The sequence below is a fragment of the Leptodactylus fuscus genome, chromosome 8, assembly GCF_031893055.1.
Source record: "Leptodactylus fuscus isolate aLepFus1 chromosome 8, aLepFus1.hap2, whole genome shotgun sequence".
Taxonomy (NCBI): domain Eukaryota; kingdom Metazoa; phylum Chordata; class Amphibia; order Anura; family Leptodactylidae; genus Leptodactylus; species Leptodactylus fuscus.
Genome location: NC_134272.1, coordinates 5,075,819 through 5,095,664, shown reverse-complemented (window position 1 = coordinate 5,095,664; position 19,846 = coordinate 5,075,819). Strand labels below are relative to the sequence as shown.

Sequence of the window (19,846 nt, the reverse complement as noted above, 5' to 3'; positions counted from 1 at the left end):
ACATCAGCTCTTGCTGTGGCCTGCTCATTTTCCCTGCAGTGGCCACTACAGGACAGATGTAGTATTACATGCTACCATTCATATGAATGGCCAACCAGATCTGGCTGTGTATTGTGTGGATGTCCAGACTGAGTGAGTGACACTATGGAGGAAATAAAGAAAAATATGGATGGCTTATCCTTCGCTATGTGTGTTACATTGTTTCCGTAGCTCCATTCTTCTCAGGAACAGCATAGAACTGCATTGCTCGGCTGTTCCTGTAAGTCCCACCTTAGGGGTCAGAACGGTTACCAGTTACCATGTCAGCAGGGATTTGCCAAAATAAGAATAATCCTATAATGACTCTTATTTCACACTGTATGTCGGTGGTAACGTGCGGTGCGACTCCTTCTTTCTATAATGATTGTACAGCACACACAGGGTTAAGCAGATAAGGACGGGCGCTCTGGTAATGTGTCTATGGGGTTGAACAAGAGCTGCCGCTGTCTGATGTGTTCAGATAGTTAAGAAGCTGCGGCGAATCTTGTCATGGAAAGGAATTGATCATTTGATTAATATCCTGTCTGGGGGTATCGATCGGTGAGGTCATCCATTCTGAATTATTCATCCTTCATTCCCCCGCTACTGTAAATCACTGAGGCTGAGTCACTCCTTTAAAGCCTCTTTTAATCATACGGAGCCAACCTAAAGGCCAGGCCTAAGGAGAGGCGAGCCGGGAAGGGAAAAGGGTTTTTTTTTATTTTCTTTAAAATTTAAGGGTCTGCAGATTCCTAGTTTATAAGTAATGACCTCCTGGTGGACTAATAATCATCACATTATTGAACCGCTCGATTAGTCTCTAGCGAGGGGTCCTTGGTACTGACGTCAATGTAAATCGTGTGGTCTGGGGAGAACTATACAGTCCGCAATTACTTATGGATACCATGGAGGAAGAACAGGTGGCTGTCAGGCCAAGTCTGTAATGATAGGGACGGATTACAAGAGACGCCTATCATCATGGACAGAAAATGGACGCTAATGGATCCATTAAAAAACAGAGAGTAAAAACAAAAAGTTTTTTTCTTTTTTTTTTTTTGGGGGGGGGGGGGAGGGTTGTTCTGCTTTCTGAGCATGCCCTGACTGCCCCTTACCATCCAACATACGTCCATTAGCCATAACACGTAACATTCGTCATCAGTCCGTTATTTCCAATGGAGCCAGAAGTCCTGCGCCCCGTGATATTATCTCCACCAAAATATCGGACCTGTGACAAAATCGGTCACTGACAATAGAACAAATCAATGGGGTTTTTTAATGGACGCCATTATCAGAGGGGAACAGAAGCCGAAGGCTACATTCACATCTACATCAGAGTCTCCTGAAATTAGCAAATGGAAAACATCCTGCACAAGCAACTTTTTTTTTTTTTTTTTTTTTCCCTATCAGTATGTCTTTGTAGAATGGGAGGAAATCCGCACAAACACGGGGAGAACATACAAACTCCTTGCAGATATTGTTCCTGGCAGGAGTCGAACCCAGGACTCCAGTGCTGCAAGGCTACAGTGCTAACCACTGAGCCACCGTGTTGCCCCTGCGAACGTTTTTTTTTCCTGCTCTTTTGGTTTCAACACAATGGACACCTGTTGGACTCCATTACAGTCAGTGGGGTCTTTAGGGCTCCGTATAGGTCCACTATGTTAGCAGTCCATTGTTCTGGTCCTCCGACATGCCAGAAGAATAGGCAGCCAGACGCTAGTGTGAACAAAAATCATTTCGTCATTGTGCTCCGTCACTTCATTCGCTTATGCGTTTTCATGTATGTTCATAAAATGTCGTGATCCTGAAGACTCGGTCTCCGGTTGGACAGTGTCAGAGCTTGGAGTCACAACCCCTTGTCTGTTCCTGCCTGACGCCACCCACTTGACGGTTAAGAGCTTATCTGGCAGCAAAATGAATTGCACTGATTGCCCAGGAACGGTGGGGGCATCCTGCCTTTTTATTGATGCTTTAATACCGTATGTTATATAAGTATAAAAAAAGACATCTATCCCCACTAGAATACATGGCAGAGTATGCATGTTATTAGAATACAACAAGGAGTTGGCAAATACCACTGGCAAATGCAGCTTTTTGGATCCTTTCAGGCCTAGTAGACATAGGGGTCAGGACATATGTGCAGGTTTTGTCGCTGCAGTATTTGAAGCCAAAACCAGATGTGAACATAGAGCAGACAAGGCATTAAACAAACCTGAATGTGTCCTTACCCCTAGACCCCATGGAACAATGAGAACGTGACATCGTCCTCGGATATTTTTATGTATCTGATTCTCATCACATTGGAAACTTTGGCTTTTATCTTGTTCCAAGTCTTCCTGCCGCTGGAGGATAAGCGGCTCCGACAGTGTCTGGCAGCCGCCTATCCCTGCTGAAATAAACCTGCTCAGCTACTAATCCAGCCATGCGTGTTTATGGAGCCGGCTTCTGGCTTCCTACCTGACACAAGGGGCCGCTTTTATGGTTTGTAGGGCCCGAGCGGCCGCGTTACTCGCCTCTCTGTACATTACAGCAATTATTCACAGCTTGTTTATGTAAATTCAGCCGAGCCGGTGATGGCAGATGTGTCTGTACAATGTGAGGACGCTAGTAAAATTAGTGGTCCTGGTAATGGTGGTCCGTGCTACGGCACATTGCTTTAGTTCATTGTGAAGAAATAGATGAAGCGTCTGAATGGCAAGACCCCCCCGGGCCATACAGAGACCCCCGTAATACTGTAAACCTCTGCTGGCCTGGTTAGAGATCTCACTTCTACTATTCATTATTGCATTATTTGTCCTATCCTAGGGGTCCTAGCAGCAGATCCCCATGTGATTTTGGGCTGGCCCTATTAACCCTTTAATATAACTTCTGTGCAGTGTTCCTATTTGATCCCCTTTTTGCACACAGCCTGGACCCACCACTATATAGGTGTTCTATTATATTCCTCATTTTACAGTCTCTGCAGGGTAAGCCGACATATCAAGGACTTATCAAGGATAACCTACGGGTCAGGGGAGGATTTCAGGGTTTTTTATGACCTTGTATTTGCATTCACCTCCGTCAGAAAGTTCTCGGGCGCTCCACAATACACATGTCAGTCTCATGTCTTACCATCCTCCTTTCCGCTTCACGTGTATGATCTTATGTCCGTGGCTCCCTCGGCCCTCATTACCCCGCTCCGTTGCACACACATACCCTCCTGTTGTTCGCCCGACCCCGCCGAGATCTTTAAGCTCCTGAATCTTCCGACCTCCTCATGCAATTTGCATTGCAGTATAAATCATGTACTTCATGCTTTAATTAACATGAATTAATATTAATAGCGTTCCCGTCACCCTCCGTGTCATGGGGAGCGATTTTAATGTCATGATTTCCGCTCTTTAATCTGCGGCCTCTTATTGGAATGACGGAAGTTTCGGCAGGTAGCGGAACAGTTGTCAATCGGAGAACAGAACGTCTCCTATAATAAGGCGGCGATAACAGCGCAAGTGTGCCGTAGCCAGGGGCGCCCAATTAAAAGTCTTATCTAAAGCCGTCCAATTAACATAAAGCCAGACTGCAGAGGATATAATTCACTTACCGCATGGCAATAGGAAATCATTGGATTATACGTGGAGGGGCGAACAACTAGGTCACATGATCTCTGTAGACGGATATGCAAATGTGAAATCTTCATACACCTGCAAAGGTCATATCAGGTCGACATCGGACCCCTAGTGCTCACCCCTAGAAAACCACAGACAAGGGGCGAGAACCCTGACACGGATGTCTGCAGAGAGGGATTTTATGGTTCGGCTCCTATCCCAAGACATGTCACAAGTCACGCATTGACTTATAGGGAGCGACCGTCCGAAATGTGACGAAAGGCGACCCCGGACCCCTCCTGACCCATGACCTCTGTACCTTCCTTCATACCAGTGTGCACCTAGTTGTTTTTATGGAAGCCCCGACCTAGAAAGTATATGGAAATTAATGGTAATTTGGCTTTGTCTGTGCGGACATTGACTTTCTGGTGCTTGCCATACTTGCACTCACTTTTAACTAGGACAAGAAACGTAGCCAGAACTTATCCGGACAGGATGTGCCCGGCCAGACGCCATCAATGTAAGGGAGAGAATGGTGCAAAAAAGGCAAAAATCGGCACCATCCGATAGCAAGAGCAGATTATAGGGAGACGAAGATTGCAATGAAAAACACTCCAGAAAAAGCGCAATGCCTTATCGCTGTGTGTTGTTTCTGCAGCGGTTTTTAGCTGCATTTTGCTTTGTGGAGTCTTCTGGGATTTATGATATATTTGTTATTATTGACTGGTCCTTAGGCTAGGTCCTCCATTTGTGATCATTGGTATCCGACTCTCAGGACCCCGCAGGTCTGCGGACTGAAAAGGCTTCGGTGCTCTGCATTCCCTTTGCCAATGACCTCACACGATACAGCAGCGGCTCAGCCCCATCCAAGTGAATAAGGTTCAGCTTCAATACCAATCTCAGTCTGTACAATATATATAAAGTGAAGAGACCACATCGCTCACCTGGATGATGCGGCCTCTTGAACCTCCATTGATCCATATTGATGACCTATCCTAACGATGGGCCATCAATATGTAAGTCGTGGCAATCCCTTTAAGGCTAAAGTCCTACATTGCAGAATGCAGCAGAATGCATTGTGGGTTTTTTTTTTCCTGCAGTGGTTTTTGCTGAATTTTTTGGCACTGAGCTCATACTGAGCTCAGGGATATTGACAAGGCTGAATGTTTCCAGTGCGCCCAGTTTTTGCTACTACAGACTGTCTGAGCGAGATACCCGGGTAAGTTCACATGCATCAGATTTATTACAGAGATTTCAGTGAGTGACATCTGAATGGGGTTGTCTTTGTATATTTGGATTTCTTCAGGCTACCTTCACATGAGTGCAACAGTCACTGAAATTTTGGCATCCAATCTGTTGCATGTGAATATACAGTAGAAGTAAATTGCCAAGTCCCCACACAAGCGTTGGCGCTCCAGGGCAGCATTTAGTAGGTTATCTCATTGGATAAGATAAAACAAATGTGGCGGATTCTGGCCGCTCATAGGAAGCATCTTATTATAAATCCAACCAGATCCATTTTATGTTCCTGAGCAGCTTTAACTATCGGAGTGACCAAATAATCATTTATTTATCAGCTGAATAAAAATCCAATTAATTAATATAAAGAGCCACGATGATATCTCCTGGGCGCTCTCACTAGCCGTGATATTGACTGGTAGGCAGGTGAAGACGTCGCTCTGTATTCCAGACAGGGCGAGATGGGCACCAGGATCCTCGGCGGTGTCATCAACCTGCCGCTATAAATCTGCCGCCCAGAGGCTGCCAGGTCCTGCAGAGCTTCTGCTGCTCTTGTGTTCGGTGCCAGCTCTCATGGGCAAGCTTGGAAGCCTGTATTACACTAAGGGCTGTGCTGGGTGCCAATACCTTGTACGTAACACAGCGATTTGTAAGAAAAGGGAATAGGAAGCCTGTTAAAGAAGTATGAAAATTGGTAAATAGCTTGTGGGACTGGGGCCCAGTAGCGATCGTTGCCACTATTACTCCATAGGTACACCCCAACCCCATTGCTGCCAAATAAGATCCTGGTTTAGTCAGCCACACTTTTCAGTATAGTTAAGGTTGCGATCCCCTATGTATAAGGTTTGGGCTATACAGTGACCAGAGATTGCAGTGTCACGAGTAGTGATATCAAGTAAGTCATGGTGCCGCGGTCAAAGTCACCGTGTAGCCCTGGCACAATTGTGAAACAGTATGTCAAAAACATATGGGCATGTGAAACGTTTTTGGCAGGTTGGCTAATACCTGGTGTAAATTGTGTAAATTGAAATTAAGGCTGCATGCACGTGGATGCATTATTGTATGTGTGGAGCAATAACACCCATCATGCAACGGAAGACCATCATGTCGCCCTGCGACTCCTTCACTGATATTAGAGATTGCTGCAACAGTGACTTCTACTGTTATATGCTCGGTTTTCATTGGAATGGAACAGACCATCGGATGCCCCATGGATGGCACACACGGACGTGCGCATGGAACATTCATATATCCAGGATTGGAAAAACTCAGATCCTGAAGGTTAACCCTTTAGATTCAGCAGTCCATAGTGACTCTGGCATTTAAGTGGGCTTCCTCGGCCAAGCATTGGCATGCAGCATCGACATTTGCCATTACCTTGCACCTGAAACTTACTGAACCTCTTAGCATATATTAGGCTGTGCCTATGAGATATATGTACCAGAAAATGGTGCTATTATACCCTACACCTTGTCCTGCAGATAACAAGATACATAGATACATAGACTGCAGATAACAAGATACATAGACTGACATAGACTGCAAAATAAGAAAGTTAACTTGGTCCTTAGGGGCCATTACAGGCTGGCCATAGGAAGTGAAAGCCAGTAGTCATCGGCCAGCGGATGCAAAACTACAACTCCTAGCATGCAAAGCCAGCTTGCATCTATCAGGGCATGCTGGGAGTTGTAGTGTTACCTCGGCAGGACGAGCTCTGCGTTAAACAGTTTGATTGATTCTGGTTTTATTTGCTTAATGCTAAAAAGTGCGGAGCGGAGTAATAAGAGCTCGACATAAATCATCTTCTGACTCTGTCCTTTTGCCAAGACTCTTAGGAGTTGAGCAGCGCATCCACGTCAGGAGTGATTGATCTGGAGATGGAAAAGCTGATCTTTTCTCTTTTTTTCTTGCAGGTTACCGAGAAGGATTACTATGGAAGAGGGGACGTGACAACGGGCAGTTTCTCAGCAGGAAGTTTGTACTTTCAGAAAGGGAAGGCGCGCTGAAATACTTTAATAAAAACGATGTGAGTAGATCTGTAGGCTTCATCTCTAAAGGGGTCTTCCAGTTCCAGCACATGGCTATCTTACTGATCAGTGGGGGTCCCGATCTCGAAAATCAAATAATCAGATTTTGCAAGTGTTTTATGCGTTTGGTCATACAGGACATGTGAATGGGGAACTCCGGAGATGGCTGAGTAACCAGAGGGTAAAAAATACTAGCAAAATATGATTGTCTTATGTGTATGCAGGGACAGCACATGACTCAAGGGGTCAAAGAATACCAAAGTCACGTCAGTCCCTGCACTGGGTTCCTTTACAATCCTAATATATAACATATAACCTATGTAAGGATGTGCCACAAAAATGTTGCTCTCATTTAGGCTGGGGTCACATGAGACCGACCTACTGCTGAAATGTCCATCATGGAAATTCAGCTGTGTGTTTTCCCGTAAGAATTGGCCGCAGATCTGCTTTCAGTCTTGCGTGCCTTGCATTACATAGATTTAATCTATAGAGCAGAGGTCAGCAACCTTCAGCGATCCAGCTGCTGTGAAACTACAACTCCCAGCATGCTCTGTACACGTCCATGGGAGCTCTAAGAACAGCAGAGCAATGTACATTGCTGGGAGTTGTAGTATCACAACAGCTAGAATGGCAGTGGTAGCTGAACCCCAAGCATAAACTGGGATGTTGTGGGGTGCAAACATGCAGCACGAGTATACTTTATATGGCATCACATGGATGAGATTTGGTGAAATCTTACCCACTATGTCGCTGATATACACTGCAGTAAATTAGCTACCAAAGAATCTGCATCGGTGAGTATATCCTGTGTAATGCAATATATAATGGACTCCATCATCCTTGGAGCCAGTGGTTTCCTGCAGCAATGGCAGATGATGATGTAACGTTGTCACTCACATGCAAGTCACAGGGGTAACAGGCAAAAGGCAACAACAAATGGTCCAATAAGCACTGAAGTAACTGAAACAGAGTAAAAAAGGGGCAAAAGCTCCCTGACAAGGGGCACATGTAATACATTAATATTAAGGCCCCACCATAGCTGGCACCAGGTAAGGACCTTAAAGGGAATGCGGCAGGAGACAAGATTTGTAGATGTTTGGGCTGATCTAAAAAATAATCTGAATTATCTGCCAATCCCTTGCACCACTCCAACTATAGATGATATGAGAGGCGTGGTGTGTAATATTACAGTTCAGTATTATGTAGTGTTGTGTATGTGATCGGAGAGAGTGCCCATGTCTATCTCAGCAGGTCCGTCCTACACGATGCCCGAGCTTATGTAGATGTTTATAGAGCACATAAATCTGCTCACAGACACTTGGCAGGCCGCTCCGTGAGCTAATGGCTGGCAGCCACCGAGCTTAGGTACCGTGCCATATCTGTACTCTATAAATCTCACCTGTTTACCAGGCTCTACCCCCTCCTCATATTCAGTGGGATTGGCCGGCTATCTCATGTCCGTAGCGTCCAGCAGACTGTCCTCTGTCACACTGATGGATCTCAATGGTTACTGTTCTATCCAGTACGGGGGTGTCCGGCGACTGCTCACCCCAATATTTTCAGAACAGTAACATGTCCATTTTGCCAACGTGAAATAAGTCTATGGTGGAAACCGGCACATTTAGGATGTGTGTCACAAGGACAGGGCAGGGGCTATAACGGGGCATGTTCCTTCCTTTATATGTTCCTAGAACAGGCTTAGGTAACCTTCGGCTCTCCAGCTGTTGTTAAACTACAACTCCCAGCATGCATACTGGCTCTGCTGTTCTTGGAACTCCCATAGAAGTGAATGAGGCATGTTGGGAGTTGTAGTTTCACAGCAGCTGGAGAGCCAGAGGTTGCTGATCCCTGTCCTAGAAGGTGAATCTGCAGCTACGTAGCACTAACCTATGTGTCATGTGCCATAAAAGTCCCACACGTTACCCTCCCTGCCAATCTGATGATCCAGAGGACTTACTCAGCACCCCAGGTTTATTAGGAGTAGTGCTGAGCAGATTAGGGGCCCATTATGTGCATATGGAGTGGGGTAGCTTTGGTCCTCTACAACCAGAGCGTGGGGTTTGCTATAGGAGACTTGTCCTATAAAGATTTATTGCACCAGAACGAATGATATTTTCTGCACCGCTCCTCGGACATCTTTATAGACTGCAGAACCATGAATGTGACAGTCTGATGACGTCGGTGCAGTATATGTAGAAGTCTCTAGAAGCTTTACTTCCCCTTCTGTCCTCTGATACAATGACAAAGGCTCATTGTTACTACATTAGTACTAACAGCACAGTGTCATGGGCTGGGGCACCTGAAGGACCTGCGTGTGATCAGCGGCGCCTTGTAGTGCGGTGCACAGACACCATAGACAGCGGTGAGGTCTCTGCCAATCACCAGACTGATGGCATGCATGTAGTGGCAGCACCATATAGGCCATACGTGTATATAGACAGCATGTAGCCGTGTATTACTAATAGTATAGATAACACTCCCAGCGTATTATATGGCTCATCACACTCCGCTATTACATGAGGATATCACTTCATCTTTACAGTCCTAGATGAGAATTTGATCGGCATTCGGCCGCCTCTTACTGAATTTTATTTATCTGAATGTGTTTTCCAGGCCAGAGAGCCCAAAGCAATTATAAAGATTGAGCATCTAAACGCCACGTTCCAGCCGGCCAAAATAGGGAACCCGAACGGCCTGCAGATCACATACCTACGGGACAACAGCACTAGGAATATCTTTGTGTACCACGAGGATGGCAAGGTGAGTGACCCCCGAGAGGACGGCTGTGGGGTAATAGAATAAAAGAGCTGAAAATAACAGCAAGAGGCAGGAAAGTCAGCAAGTGTATGAGAGGAGCGAAACACCGTACAGATTGTAGGAAGGAAGCGGCAAGAGATTCTCTTATACAGGGGGACAGATTTATTACCGTATTACCTATGCTTCATGGGGATAAAAAGGTTGTACCTTTTTTTACAACGTTTTAAATCGTAGATCAGTTATTGACCTGATACCCCAGCCCTGCAGATAGATAGGTTACTGTAACCAGACCCCAGTATATCACCCCAGCCCTGCAGATAGATAGGTTACTGTCACCAGAACCAGCATATCACCCCAGCCCTGCAGATAGATAGGTTACTGTCACCAGAACCAGCATATCACCCCAGCCCTGCAGATAGATAGGTTACTGTCACCAGACCCAGCATATCCCCCCAGCCCTGCAGATAGATAGGTTACTGTCACCAGAACCAGCATATCACCCCAGCCCTGCAGATAGATAGGTTACTGTCACCAGAACCAGCATATCACCCCAGCCCTGCAGATAGATAGGTTACTGTCACCAGTACCAGCATATCACCCCAGCCCTGCAGATAGATAGGTTACTGTCACCAGAACCAGCATATCACCCCAGCCCTGCAGATAGATAGGTTACTGTCACCAGACCCAGCATATCACCCCAGCCCTGCAGATAGATAGGTTACTGTCACCAGAACCTGCATATCACCCCAGCCCTGCAGATAGATAGGTTACTGTCACCAGAACCAGCATATCACCCCAGCCCTGCAGATAGATAGGTTACTGTCACCAGACCCAGCATATCACCCCAGCCCTGCAGATAGATAGGTTACTGTCACCAGAACCAGCATATCACCCCAGCCCTGCAGATAGATAGGTTACTGTCACCAGACCCAGCATATCACCCCAGCCCTGCAGATAGATAGGTTACTGTCACCAGACCCAGCATATCACCCCAGCCCTGCAGATAGATAGGTTACTGTCACCAGAACCAGCATATCACCCCAGCCCTGCAGATAGATAGGTTACTGTCACCAGACCCAGCATATCACCTCAGCCCTGCGGATAGATAGGTTACTGTCACCAGACCCAGCATATCACCCCAGCCCTACAGATAGATAGGTTACTATCACCAGAACCAGCATATCACCTCAGCCCTGCGGATAGATAGGTTACTGTCACCAGACCCAGCATATCACCCCAGCCCTGCAGATAGATAGGTTACTGTCACCAGACCCAGCATATCACCCCAGCCCTGCAGATAGATAGGTTACTGTCACCAGACCCAGCATATCACCCCAGCCCTGCAGATAGATAGGTTACTGTCACCAGACCCAGCATATCACCCCAGCCCTGCAGATAGATAGGTTACTGTCACCAGATCCAGCATATCACCCCAGCCCTGCAGATAGATAGGTTACTGTCACCAGAACCAGCATATCACCTCAGCCCTGCGGATAGATAGGTTACTGTCACCAGACCCAGCATATCACCCCAGCCCTGCAGATAGATAGGTTACTGTCACCAGACCCAGCATGTCACCCCAGCCCTGCAGATAGATATATTGGTGTCATCTGAATAAAACAATGTTTTTCTCTTGTAAATCGCTGTAATTGCCGTTTTGTTGCTCTTTGCACAACCCCCTCATTTGCAGCGATATTTCAACAACAGAGGAAGCAATGCACTTGGGGAAAACACTGTTTGATTCAGGTAACCTATCTATCTGCAGGGCTCCCTTTAAGCAGTCGGTGTTTCAGTAATCCATGTAGGACTACAATTCCCAGCACGGCCTACTAGCTGAGACTTGTTTGATTGCAGATTCGTCTTCAAGAACAAAATGTGGTTTTGTATCCTAGAAGTATCTGCGATGGGTTACACTATAAGAATCTCCTTTGTAATTTCCTGCTGTGTAGAACATGTCTGTGCAGCTGTCAGAGGGCAGAAGTCAGGAGACATTAGTAATGGACCTTGATGCCTTTTGCCCTTCCATATCACTTGTAATCGGCATAACAAATCACAGGCGATCCATCGGGCACCTGTCTGGGGTGTAGCCATTGGGAGTTGGCTTGTTGCTATAACAGCTCCCAAATGACAAAGCTCCTGTCCTCAGGCCTGGCACACTGCTGCCACCTACCGGTCATAGGGAGGAACCTCATGAAAGTTATTTTTACCATGTAAATGCTGTTTATTGTCCTGGAAATTTACATGATGTGTTTCTTTTACAGGAAATTGTTGATTGGTTCAATGCTATCCGTGCAGCACGGTTTCACTACTTACAAGTGGCGTATCCCATCGCAATGGATTTTGATGTAAGTTTATCATTTTATCTTGGTGAGTGGCACCCTAATAGTGAATATACATATCATTCTCTGCCAGCATGGAGCAGAATGGGACTAAAACATTTGTGGTATATCCTATGTATATGCCATAAAGGCAGGGGTGTAACGTGACGAAGTACAGTCACACCAGGGAGCGTTACACAGCTTTCCAACTCAAAACATACCTCTATCCCAGGGGTAGGGAACGTACGGCTCTCCAGCTGTTGCAAAACTACAACTCCCAGCATGCATACTGGCTCTGCTGTTCTTGGAACTCCTATGGAAGTGAATGGAGCATGCTGGGAGTTGTAGTTTCACAGCAGCTGGAGAGCCCAAGGTTCCCTATCCCTGCTCTATCCCAATGAATAGGAGGTGGAAAAGTGCTCGTCTTTTTTGCCGCCTTCCATTCATTTTAAAGGGTTTAGCAAGGTGCCGTTTGCCTAAAGAGAGGTCATTACACTGACTACCATTGAAATGAATGGGAGAGTTGGAAGCATTTATGATGCAGATTTTGTTACAGATCCATCTGCAAACACTCGCGCCCTCCCCCCCACACACACACACAGACACTCCATGTGAACATACTCTTAGGGAGCCCATAAGGTGTCTCTTTCCCATATGATGGGACTACTATACATAATACATTATAGCTGGGGGCCTGATGCAGATTTTGCACTGGGACCCAGGAACTGCATAAAGATCAGACAGGGAACCCCCTGCTTGGCTGGTTGGGGAACTTTTTGTTTCTAAACATCCCTCATGTTCATTTCCTGTGCAGCATTCACTAGAACAGCAAGGCAGGCCGATCAAGATGATTCATTTATCAGAGTTTGCAAAATTGCAGCGATCAAGTATAAAGGGCTGTAGATCCCGTCTGTATGGAGGGGGCCTGGACTGTAATAATCTCATTTCACTGTCCAGTCATCCCCATTCATTTCTTCTGCACCAGAAGCGAATATTTCTCCAATATGGCCGCCACCCAAAAATAAATAATAAATAGCTACAAGATTTAGACACCGAGAACACATGACATATCTTCTAGAAATGTCAGACATGATCCCAGTGTTATATACATGAGGTCAGGCTGATAACAGGGTCCAGAGTCCAGATCTGCAGGCCCGGCAGTGCTATGTGATATACAGTGCACCTAATATAGATTGTCCAGGCCCAACCCTGAGCACATAGGACTGCAGGGATCTGGAGGGAGAACAGACAGGCCCTAGTCAGGGGCGTTATAAAATCTGTAATGAGACTCCCACCTGTCACATGCTGTGTATACTACTTCTGGACCCCTAAAGTACCAGGACCCCAGTAGTGATTGTGACCTCTGCACCCACTATAGCCATGTCCGTGACCCCTGTCATATTCATCTCCCTGGTCCTGGTGTTGTAAGACCACCACAATACTGGAATACCTATTCTGCATTGTTCAGTTCCTCTGTTATTTCTCCTGGAAATGTTTGTACAGTATTAATCCCCTTGGGAGGACCCCTGTCAGCGCTGACTGTGTTCAAGGACATACGGTTTGATGAGCGGAGAGGTATTGCCCAAATGTCAATTTATTTCAATTTTTCCAAGAGGAATAACAGATGAACTGTACAAATCAGGTGCGCAAAGCCATTATATTACAGAAATATGAATATTATGTGGATGCGCCAGGTCTTCTTTGTGGGATATAAAATATACACAGAGCTTGTCCTGTGACTTGTTCCCGATGTCGCCCCTTCCGCTTTCTGCCGATTACTTGCTCTTGTGATATCGTCTTATTTGTGATTTATTCTATTTTTTCCTGCCAGTTGGTGCCAAAGCTGACAAGGAACTTTCTCAAAGAGGGATATATGGAAAAGACAGGCCCAAAGGTAAGAGAGACACGAAGTGATGGGGAAACGTAACCGAATCGGTGCCAGGGAACGTCTTGAGCTTGTCCAGGGCTCAGAATCCACATGTCATTATATAGAGGTGACTGGTGACCCGACTGGATGTCATACACAAGAGCCCCACTATTTCTTTGCATCAGTTTTGACTCCTCTTTCCCCTGTGAATCTTATAATTAAGTTACCGCAGAGACTCGATACTATCCGTATGCTATATATCTGTATCCAGTGGCCAGGTGTTTTGGGGGAAGGAGTACAATGTGCAAAGTACAATGCAGAAGAATCGTGTTTTTGCTGGTTGTGTTCCTTTAAGACCAAAGGTGAATGGTGCTACTAAACTGGCCCCAAAGATCCCACTGAATACTCTGATATGATATATTGTGCCCATGATCCATAATGACTACTCTCCTATACCTGTCTGTGTTCTCAGCATACAGAAGGCTTTAAGAAGAGATGGTTCACCTTGGACGACAGGAGATTAATGTACTTCAAAGACCCAATGGTAAGAATGTGTAATGGAGTGATGTGAGATAGATGGAACAATCCGAGATTAGACCTGAATTAACCTTCATTACAGTAGAGCGAGCTGTACGCTGTGTTCTTGTAGTCACTGTATATACTCCTGTACCGCTGGATATACAACACAGAACAAATGCAGATGATTCCATTATACCTGGTCTCTGTGTAGTCGTCACTCCTGGCTTTGCTTTACATTCTCTGACCGCACTGATTGAGCAGAGGCGTAGCTTTAGGGGATGCAGGGATAGGTGCGGGCCCAGCGCTCCCCTCATAGGTATACTGGTATTAGTGGTCATGCTGAGCTCTGTTGTCCCCTCCAGGATGCATTTGCCAGAGGAGAAGTGTTTATTGGAAGCACCGAAAATAACTATAAAGTAGAAGAAGGCCTTCCTCCATCCACACAAGGGAACCACTGGCAGTACGGCGTCACCATTACTACCCCCGACAGGAAGTTCCTGTTTACCTGTGAGAGTGACACCGACCGCACAGAGTGGATCTCCGCCTTCCAGAAAGTTCTCAATAAGCCTATGCTTCCCCAGGAGTACGCAGGTGAGACCCCGGCCTCGGGGAACAAACCCTAAGCATCGACGCAGGTTATAGCAAGTCTATGGCAATGAAAGGGTGAATGATGGATACAGAGTTAATCCTGGAGGGTCAGGGGGCCAATGGACATGGTTGGGGGCAGGAAATGCCTCATTTTATCTTTTTCTCGTTAAAGGGGTTGTCCAGGAAGTACTGTATTTGGGCAGGAGGGGAAACATAAAAAAAGTTATACTCATATGCCCCGACACTCCGGTGTCCCCCGCTGCTGTCCACCACGTGACCGCTGAGACCAGTCAGTGGCCTGGGTAAAGGAACCAGTAAAGTAGGTGAGTAACTTCACCGAATCCTTGTCTGTGACCGCTGACGCTACTGATTGTTCTCAGTGGTCACGTGCGACGAGGACTTTCACTGGCACAAGTGCTGGATCGGACAACGGCGGCGGGGGTCACCAGATCATCGGGGACAAGTGAGTATGTTTTGGGGGTTTTTTGCAATGTTTCACCTTCCCCCAAGCCTCATGCCCAATTACTGCAGATCCTGGACAATCCCTTTAACAGGGATTTACAAAAATTTGGCCAGGAATCTGTATAAGTACAATCCATAGACAAGGAGCGCCCACTAGTGCCAGATAATGGCAGACAGAATTTTAACATTAAATCGACCTTGTCTGGGATTTACAAAAGTTTGGCCGGGAACGAGAAAATAAATAAAACCTAGAATTCTCTTTTTAACCCCTTAAAGGGAGTCTGTCAGCAGGAAAATATCGGTATCGGTAGGTTGTAGAGCGGCCTCACTGATCTAATACTAAACCTATCCGTGCTTGGCTCCCTCTAGTGGCAGACACTGAGAATTACATCATGTAACTTGCCAGCTTTGCCTAATCTCGTGTCTTTCTTTTAGTGGAAGCTCATTTCAAGCATAAACCATAGTGCAAGACGATTCCCACAACTGTTTACACAAATGCACAAGGTTTTACAGCAGATGGAAAGCGAATCCACGACGTGGAAAATGGAAAAAACCCAACGATAATTGTGATTATAATGGCAAAGAGCTGAGTAGATTCCCACTTTCCACTACAGATGTTCAGCCCAGGACTGAGCATGTCAGCATAATGTCTGTCTTACTGTCTCGTGCCATACTGTGTGTCCGCCGCGGCCAGGTCACTAGACTGGAGGAGATGAGCGATGGCGTCTAGGCCGGTGACTCGCTGATCATTCCTTCGTGTCCATCTTCCGCTTTCATCGTCTTCTTACGATTGGGCCTCGGAGCTGCACTTTTTAATGAAATGTACTGATCTTATCCCCCCGAGCTGGAAACCCTTTGGATATCCCAAGATGGATTCCCACCTCCCGAAGGCTTCACCTGCCCATAGCATGAGACTTGCAGCGTGGTGACCTGAGGGTCCGGAGCCCCTCGCTTGTGTGTAATGACTACAGGGGGACGTCACCTCTGACCCTCATTTAGGCACAACAGGCTTTTTACTCTCCTGCTCCGGTTTTATATCCCCTTAGAGGTTCCAGCTCCGTTCACGGATCCTATTGTCTCGTCCTTTTGTGCACAATGGTGCGTTATCAGGAGTCGGTGGTGGAAACCTTCAAGGAGCCCTAAAGCACTTACGGCGTTCTGTGGAAGGCTGACCCCCTACGTTTTAGGAGACGGTGGAGATTGTAGCTCATAAACCGCCATCAAAGCCACCTTCAGACTTACTGTGAAATGTGCCGTAGAATTGCCCCCGCATGCTGGTGCGGTACGACAAGACCGAGAACACGTTGGCATTTTTGTCAGATCCAAGGAGTGGAAAGCTGCATGAAGGGTTAATGTAGCAGGTGACGAGTATCTGAATGTCCATCTTCTAACCTCGTGTCATATTTAGGGCCGATAGTTTGTGCGGATTACTACTTTAATACATCCTTATAGCATGCAGCGCTCCAGAAGTAAATAATATAAATCTGGGTTTCTCCACTTACCACCAGGGGGTGCTCACGAGCTCACTGCGTACTGTTTTATCATTGAGTTCAATGTCTCCTTAGTATGCAGTGAGCTCCCCCTAGTGGCGACTGCGGGTAACCTGGATTTCTCTATCAGAATTTAATAGCCCAGCACAGACGTTGCATCGAGTCATTTCTGGGGTCTTCTTCCCACAGCACAATACAAAAAAAACCTCCCTTCATTAACCCATTATCTGCTGAGGGCAGTTCAGAGGGGCCCGGCAGTAATGTCATGAAGCCTTTGGGGCAATATCTGTGGCTCAGTCACTTATTTATCCCAGGACTTAGAATTTTAGATTTTGGATTTGGGGGAAAAAAAAGGAAATTCTTCGTTTTGTATTGAAATTCTTTCCATGTCGTTAGCCTGATTAATTTACCTGCATATATTAGCATATTAATGAGCTGCTTTTCACCAGGTAACACATTGACCAGGGAGCGGGCATTGAACATTTTTGCTAAAAATCACATCAATTCACCCCGTACAAGTAACGTCTAGTTGTAGCAGATTCCGAGACGTCATGGTGATTTGCATAATTGATTCAGATTGTATAATTGCTGGTTATTAGAAATGATTATGGGTCGGGTTATTCTGGACCAGACGTGACCGGGATGTCACTGCTGGCTGTGTCTCTTGTATGGCGAACGCTCACCTCATCACAGCGCCTCCATCTGGACGCCATCTTTATGGGGTGTTTGCAGGTCTTGTTAGGGCTGGGCAATTAATTGAAAAATAACCAAAACCGGAAAACCAACGTGATTTCTATTCAGGCTGCATACGTCTGGACTGGAACTGTTCTCATTATAATGGAGGTCCCTTCAGACCCCAGAGTATAGTGAGCGGAGGCTCAGGGCAGGCGAGGAAACATAAAATCCAGAGTTACTCACCTCCCCCGGGCTCCAGTCCTGGCCCTCGGACTCTTTCGGCCTCCTGTGTGATGTCACGGACTGCTGAGGCCTATAATCGGTCCCTGATGTCAATCAGAAGGCCACAACAGGCTTCGCTCACCTCCCCTGATCATAATGTGAAGGTCCGGAGACCCCAGAGTATGATGATAGCAGGACCAATGTTCAATGAAAGCGCCAGGCGAACCTCAGGAGACAAATCTTGTGAGGTTGCCCAATACGTACTTGCCTCTTGTAGACTCACTGGTGCCCCACAAATATAGCATAGTAGATCACGAGGTTGGATCATAATGAGGGGCAATTGCTTGCCATTGGGTCTTGGGCTACCCCAATTTCACTTTATTATAATCTGCCCCGGTGGGCGAAGCGCTAAAAATCTGAAATAATCACTAATCGTAATGGAGGTAATTTGTTCAATTAATTGCAAATGCTGAGCCCTAGATCTTGTGTAGATCTATGTGTCTTCATGGTTACAGACTATAAACCCTCTGACACCCCCCACTCATCAGCTGTCTGTAGAGACCTCAGCATCGGGACACGGGCTGCAGCATAGCGCCCTCTATTGTATTGTGGCTAGATTTGGTATTGCAGCCCAGACCTTGAATGGAACTGAGTTACGAACAGGCCGTGTGACTGATGAATATGTCTAACACCTTGTGCGCCCGTCAGACCCCGCCAATCTGGTATCAATTCCCAAACCTAAGGATAAAGCATCAATGTTTAAGTGTCTGACTACTCTCCTTACAGACAGTCACACATATCAGACTATATACAAGGCGGTCAGAAATCCTGGAGACGCATAGATCGGCCTATGAGCTGCGTACACTAAGCACTGACAGCATTGAGGCCCAAGTCTTAGCCGTAGTCTCTAGTCCGAGCTGAGGAGGTGTCACTATATAGTAGCTTTGTACAGCGCTGCGGACTATGCTGGTGCTATATAAAGAAATAATAATAATTTGGGCCTCGTTTACTATCACCGATACAATAAAGGGAATAAATGTGAAGGGAAATGTAAGGCTGCAGAGTAGAGCAGTGTATTCTGGGATATTACTATATACTGTATGTATACATGGGCCGTGTAGGCTGACACTTTCCGAGGCTCATAGGGGCACATACTTCTAATGTCAGACACAAGGTGACATGAGCCGCTGTATCGTGTCTGCTGTGATACACGTCGCCCTCCATGTCTCCTCTTAAAGTGACCTCCAGTTATAAACAACTGATAAATGAAGATGTAGGTGACAATAAGGAAATCCGTAACAGATCTTATTAATGGTATAGAAGGAGTTTTCTTCTCTGCTTTTCAGGCAGTTACTGCCTATTAGTCTGTGAAGAGGGGAGGGGGATAGAAAAGACACTCAAATAATGGCTGCTGCTACACTCTGCTACTCCATACGCTTGTAACACTGCTAGGTTGTAGATACGAGGCTGCTAGTGCACAGGAACTCAATAAACCAGTGGAAACAAACAGGAGAACGGCTTAGTGGAGAAGGAAACTGCAGAATAAGATCTATTACAGGGTGTCTGATAGTTAAAGGGGTTGTCCAAGATAAACTCTAAATGGCCTCAGTGGTCATGAGTGGCAGGGACTTCTATCAAAACGAGAGCCCCGAAGCAGCAGGTCCAAGACAGTGCAGTACTCCAGACAGTTCAGTGTGTGTGGGGGGGGTTTCCTGGCCTCTTTGCAAAAAAACAAACTGTTATCCTGGACAACCCCTTTAAATGTACAATCCATCTATGAAAGGTTATCATTGTAACTGTGGCACAGTCTGAGCAGCTTCTGCCCCCTGTAGTCTCTTCTCTTATCTCTGCCCCCCCCCCATAGTCTCTTCTCTTATCTCTGTCCCCCTGTAGTTTCTTCTCCTATCTCTTCCCCCTCCATAGTCTCTTCTCTTATCCCTGCCCCCCCCCTGTAGTCTCTTCTCTTATCTCTGCCCGCCTGTAGTCTCTTATCTCTGCCCCCTGCAGTCTCTTCTCTCTGCCCCCCCCCCCCGTAGTCTCTTCTCTTATCTCTGCCCCCCCTGCAGTCTCTTCTCCTATCTCT

General features: G+C 46.4%; 1 protein-coding gene across 1 annotated transcript in view; it reads left to right on the top strand.

The window, feature by feature from the left end:
- Positions 1-19,846, top strand: part of ADAP1 (ArfGAP with dual PH domains 1) — a 94,710-nt gene extending 74,864 nt beyond the window's left edge. The window contains exons 5-11 of the mRNA XM_075285085.1: positions 6,752-6,864; positions 9,479-9,625; positions 11,884-11,967; positions 13,772-13,834; positions 14,280-14,351; positions 14,689-14,917; positions 15,812-19,846. Coding sequence (XP_075141186.1) covers positions 6,752-6,864; positions 9,479-9,625; positions 11,884-11,967; positions 13,772-13,834; positions 14,280-14,351; positions 14,689-14,917; positions 15,812-15,840 — 737 coding nt within the window. The 3' untranslated portion in view covers positions 15,841-19,846. The remainder of the gene's footprint in view (positions 1-6,751; positions 6,865-9,478; positions 9,626-11,883; positions 11,968-13,771; positions 13,835-14,279; positions 14,352-14,688; positions 14,918-15,811) is intronic.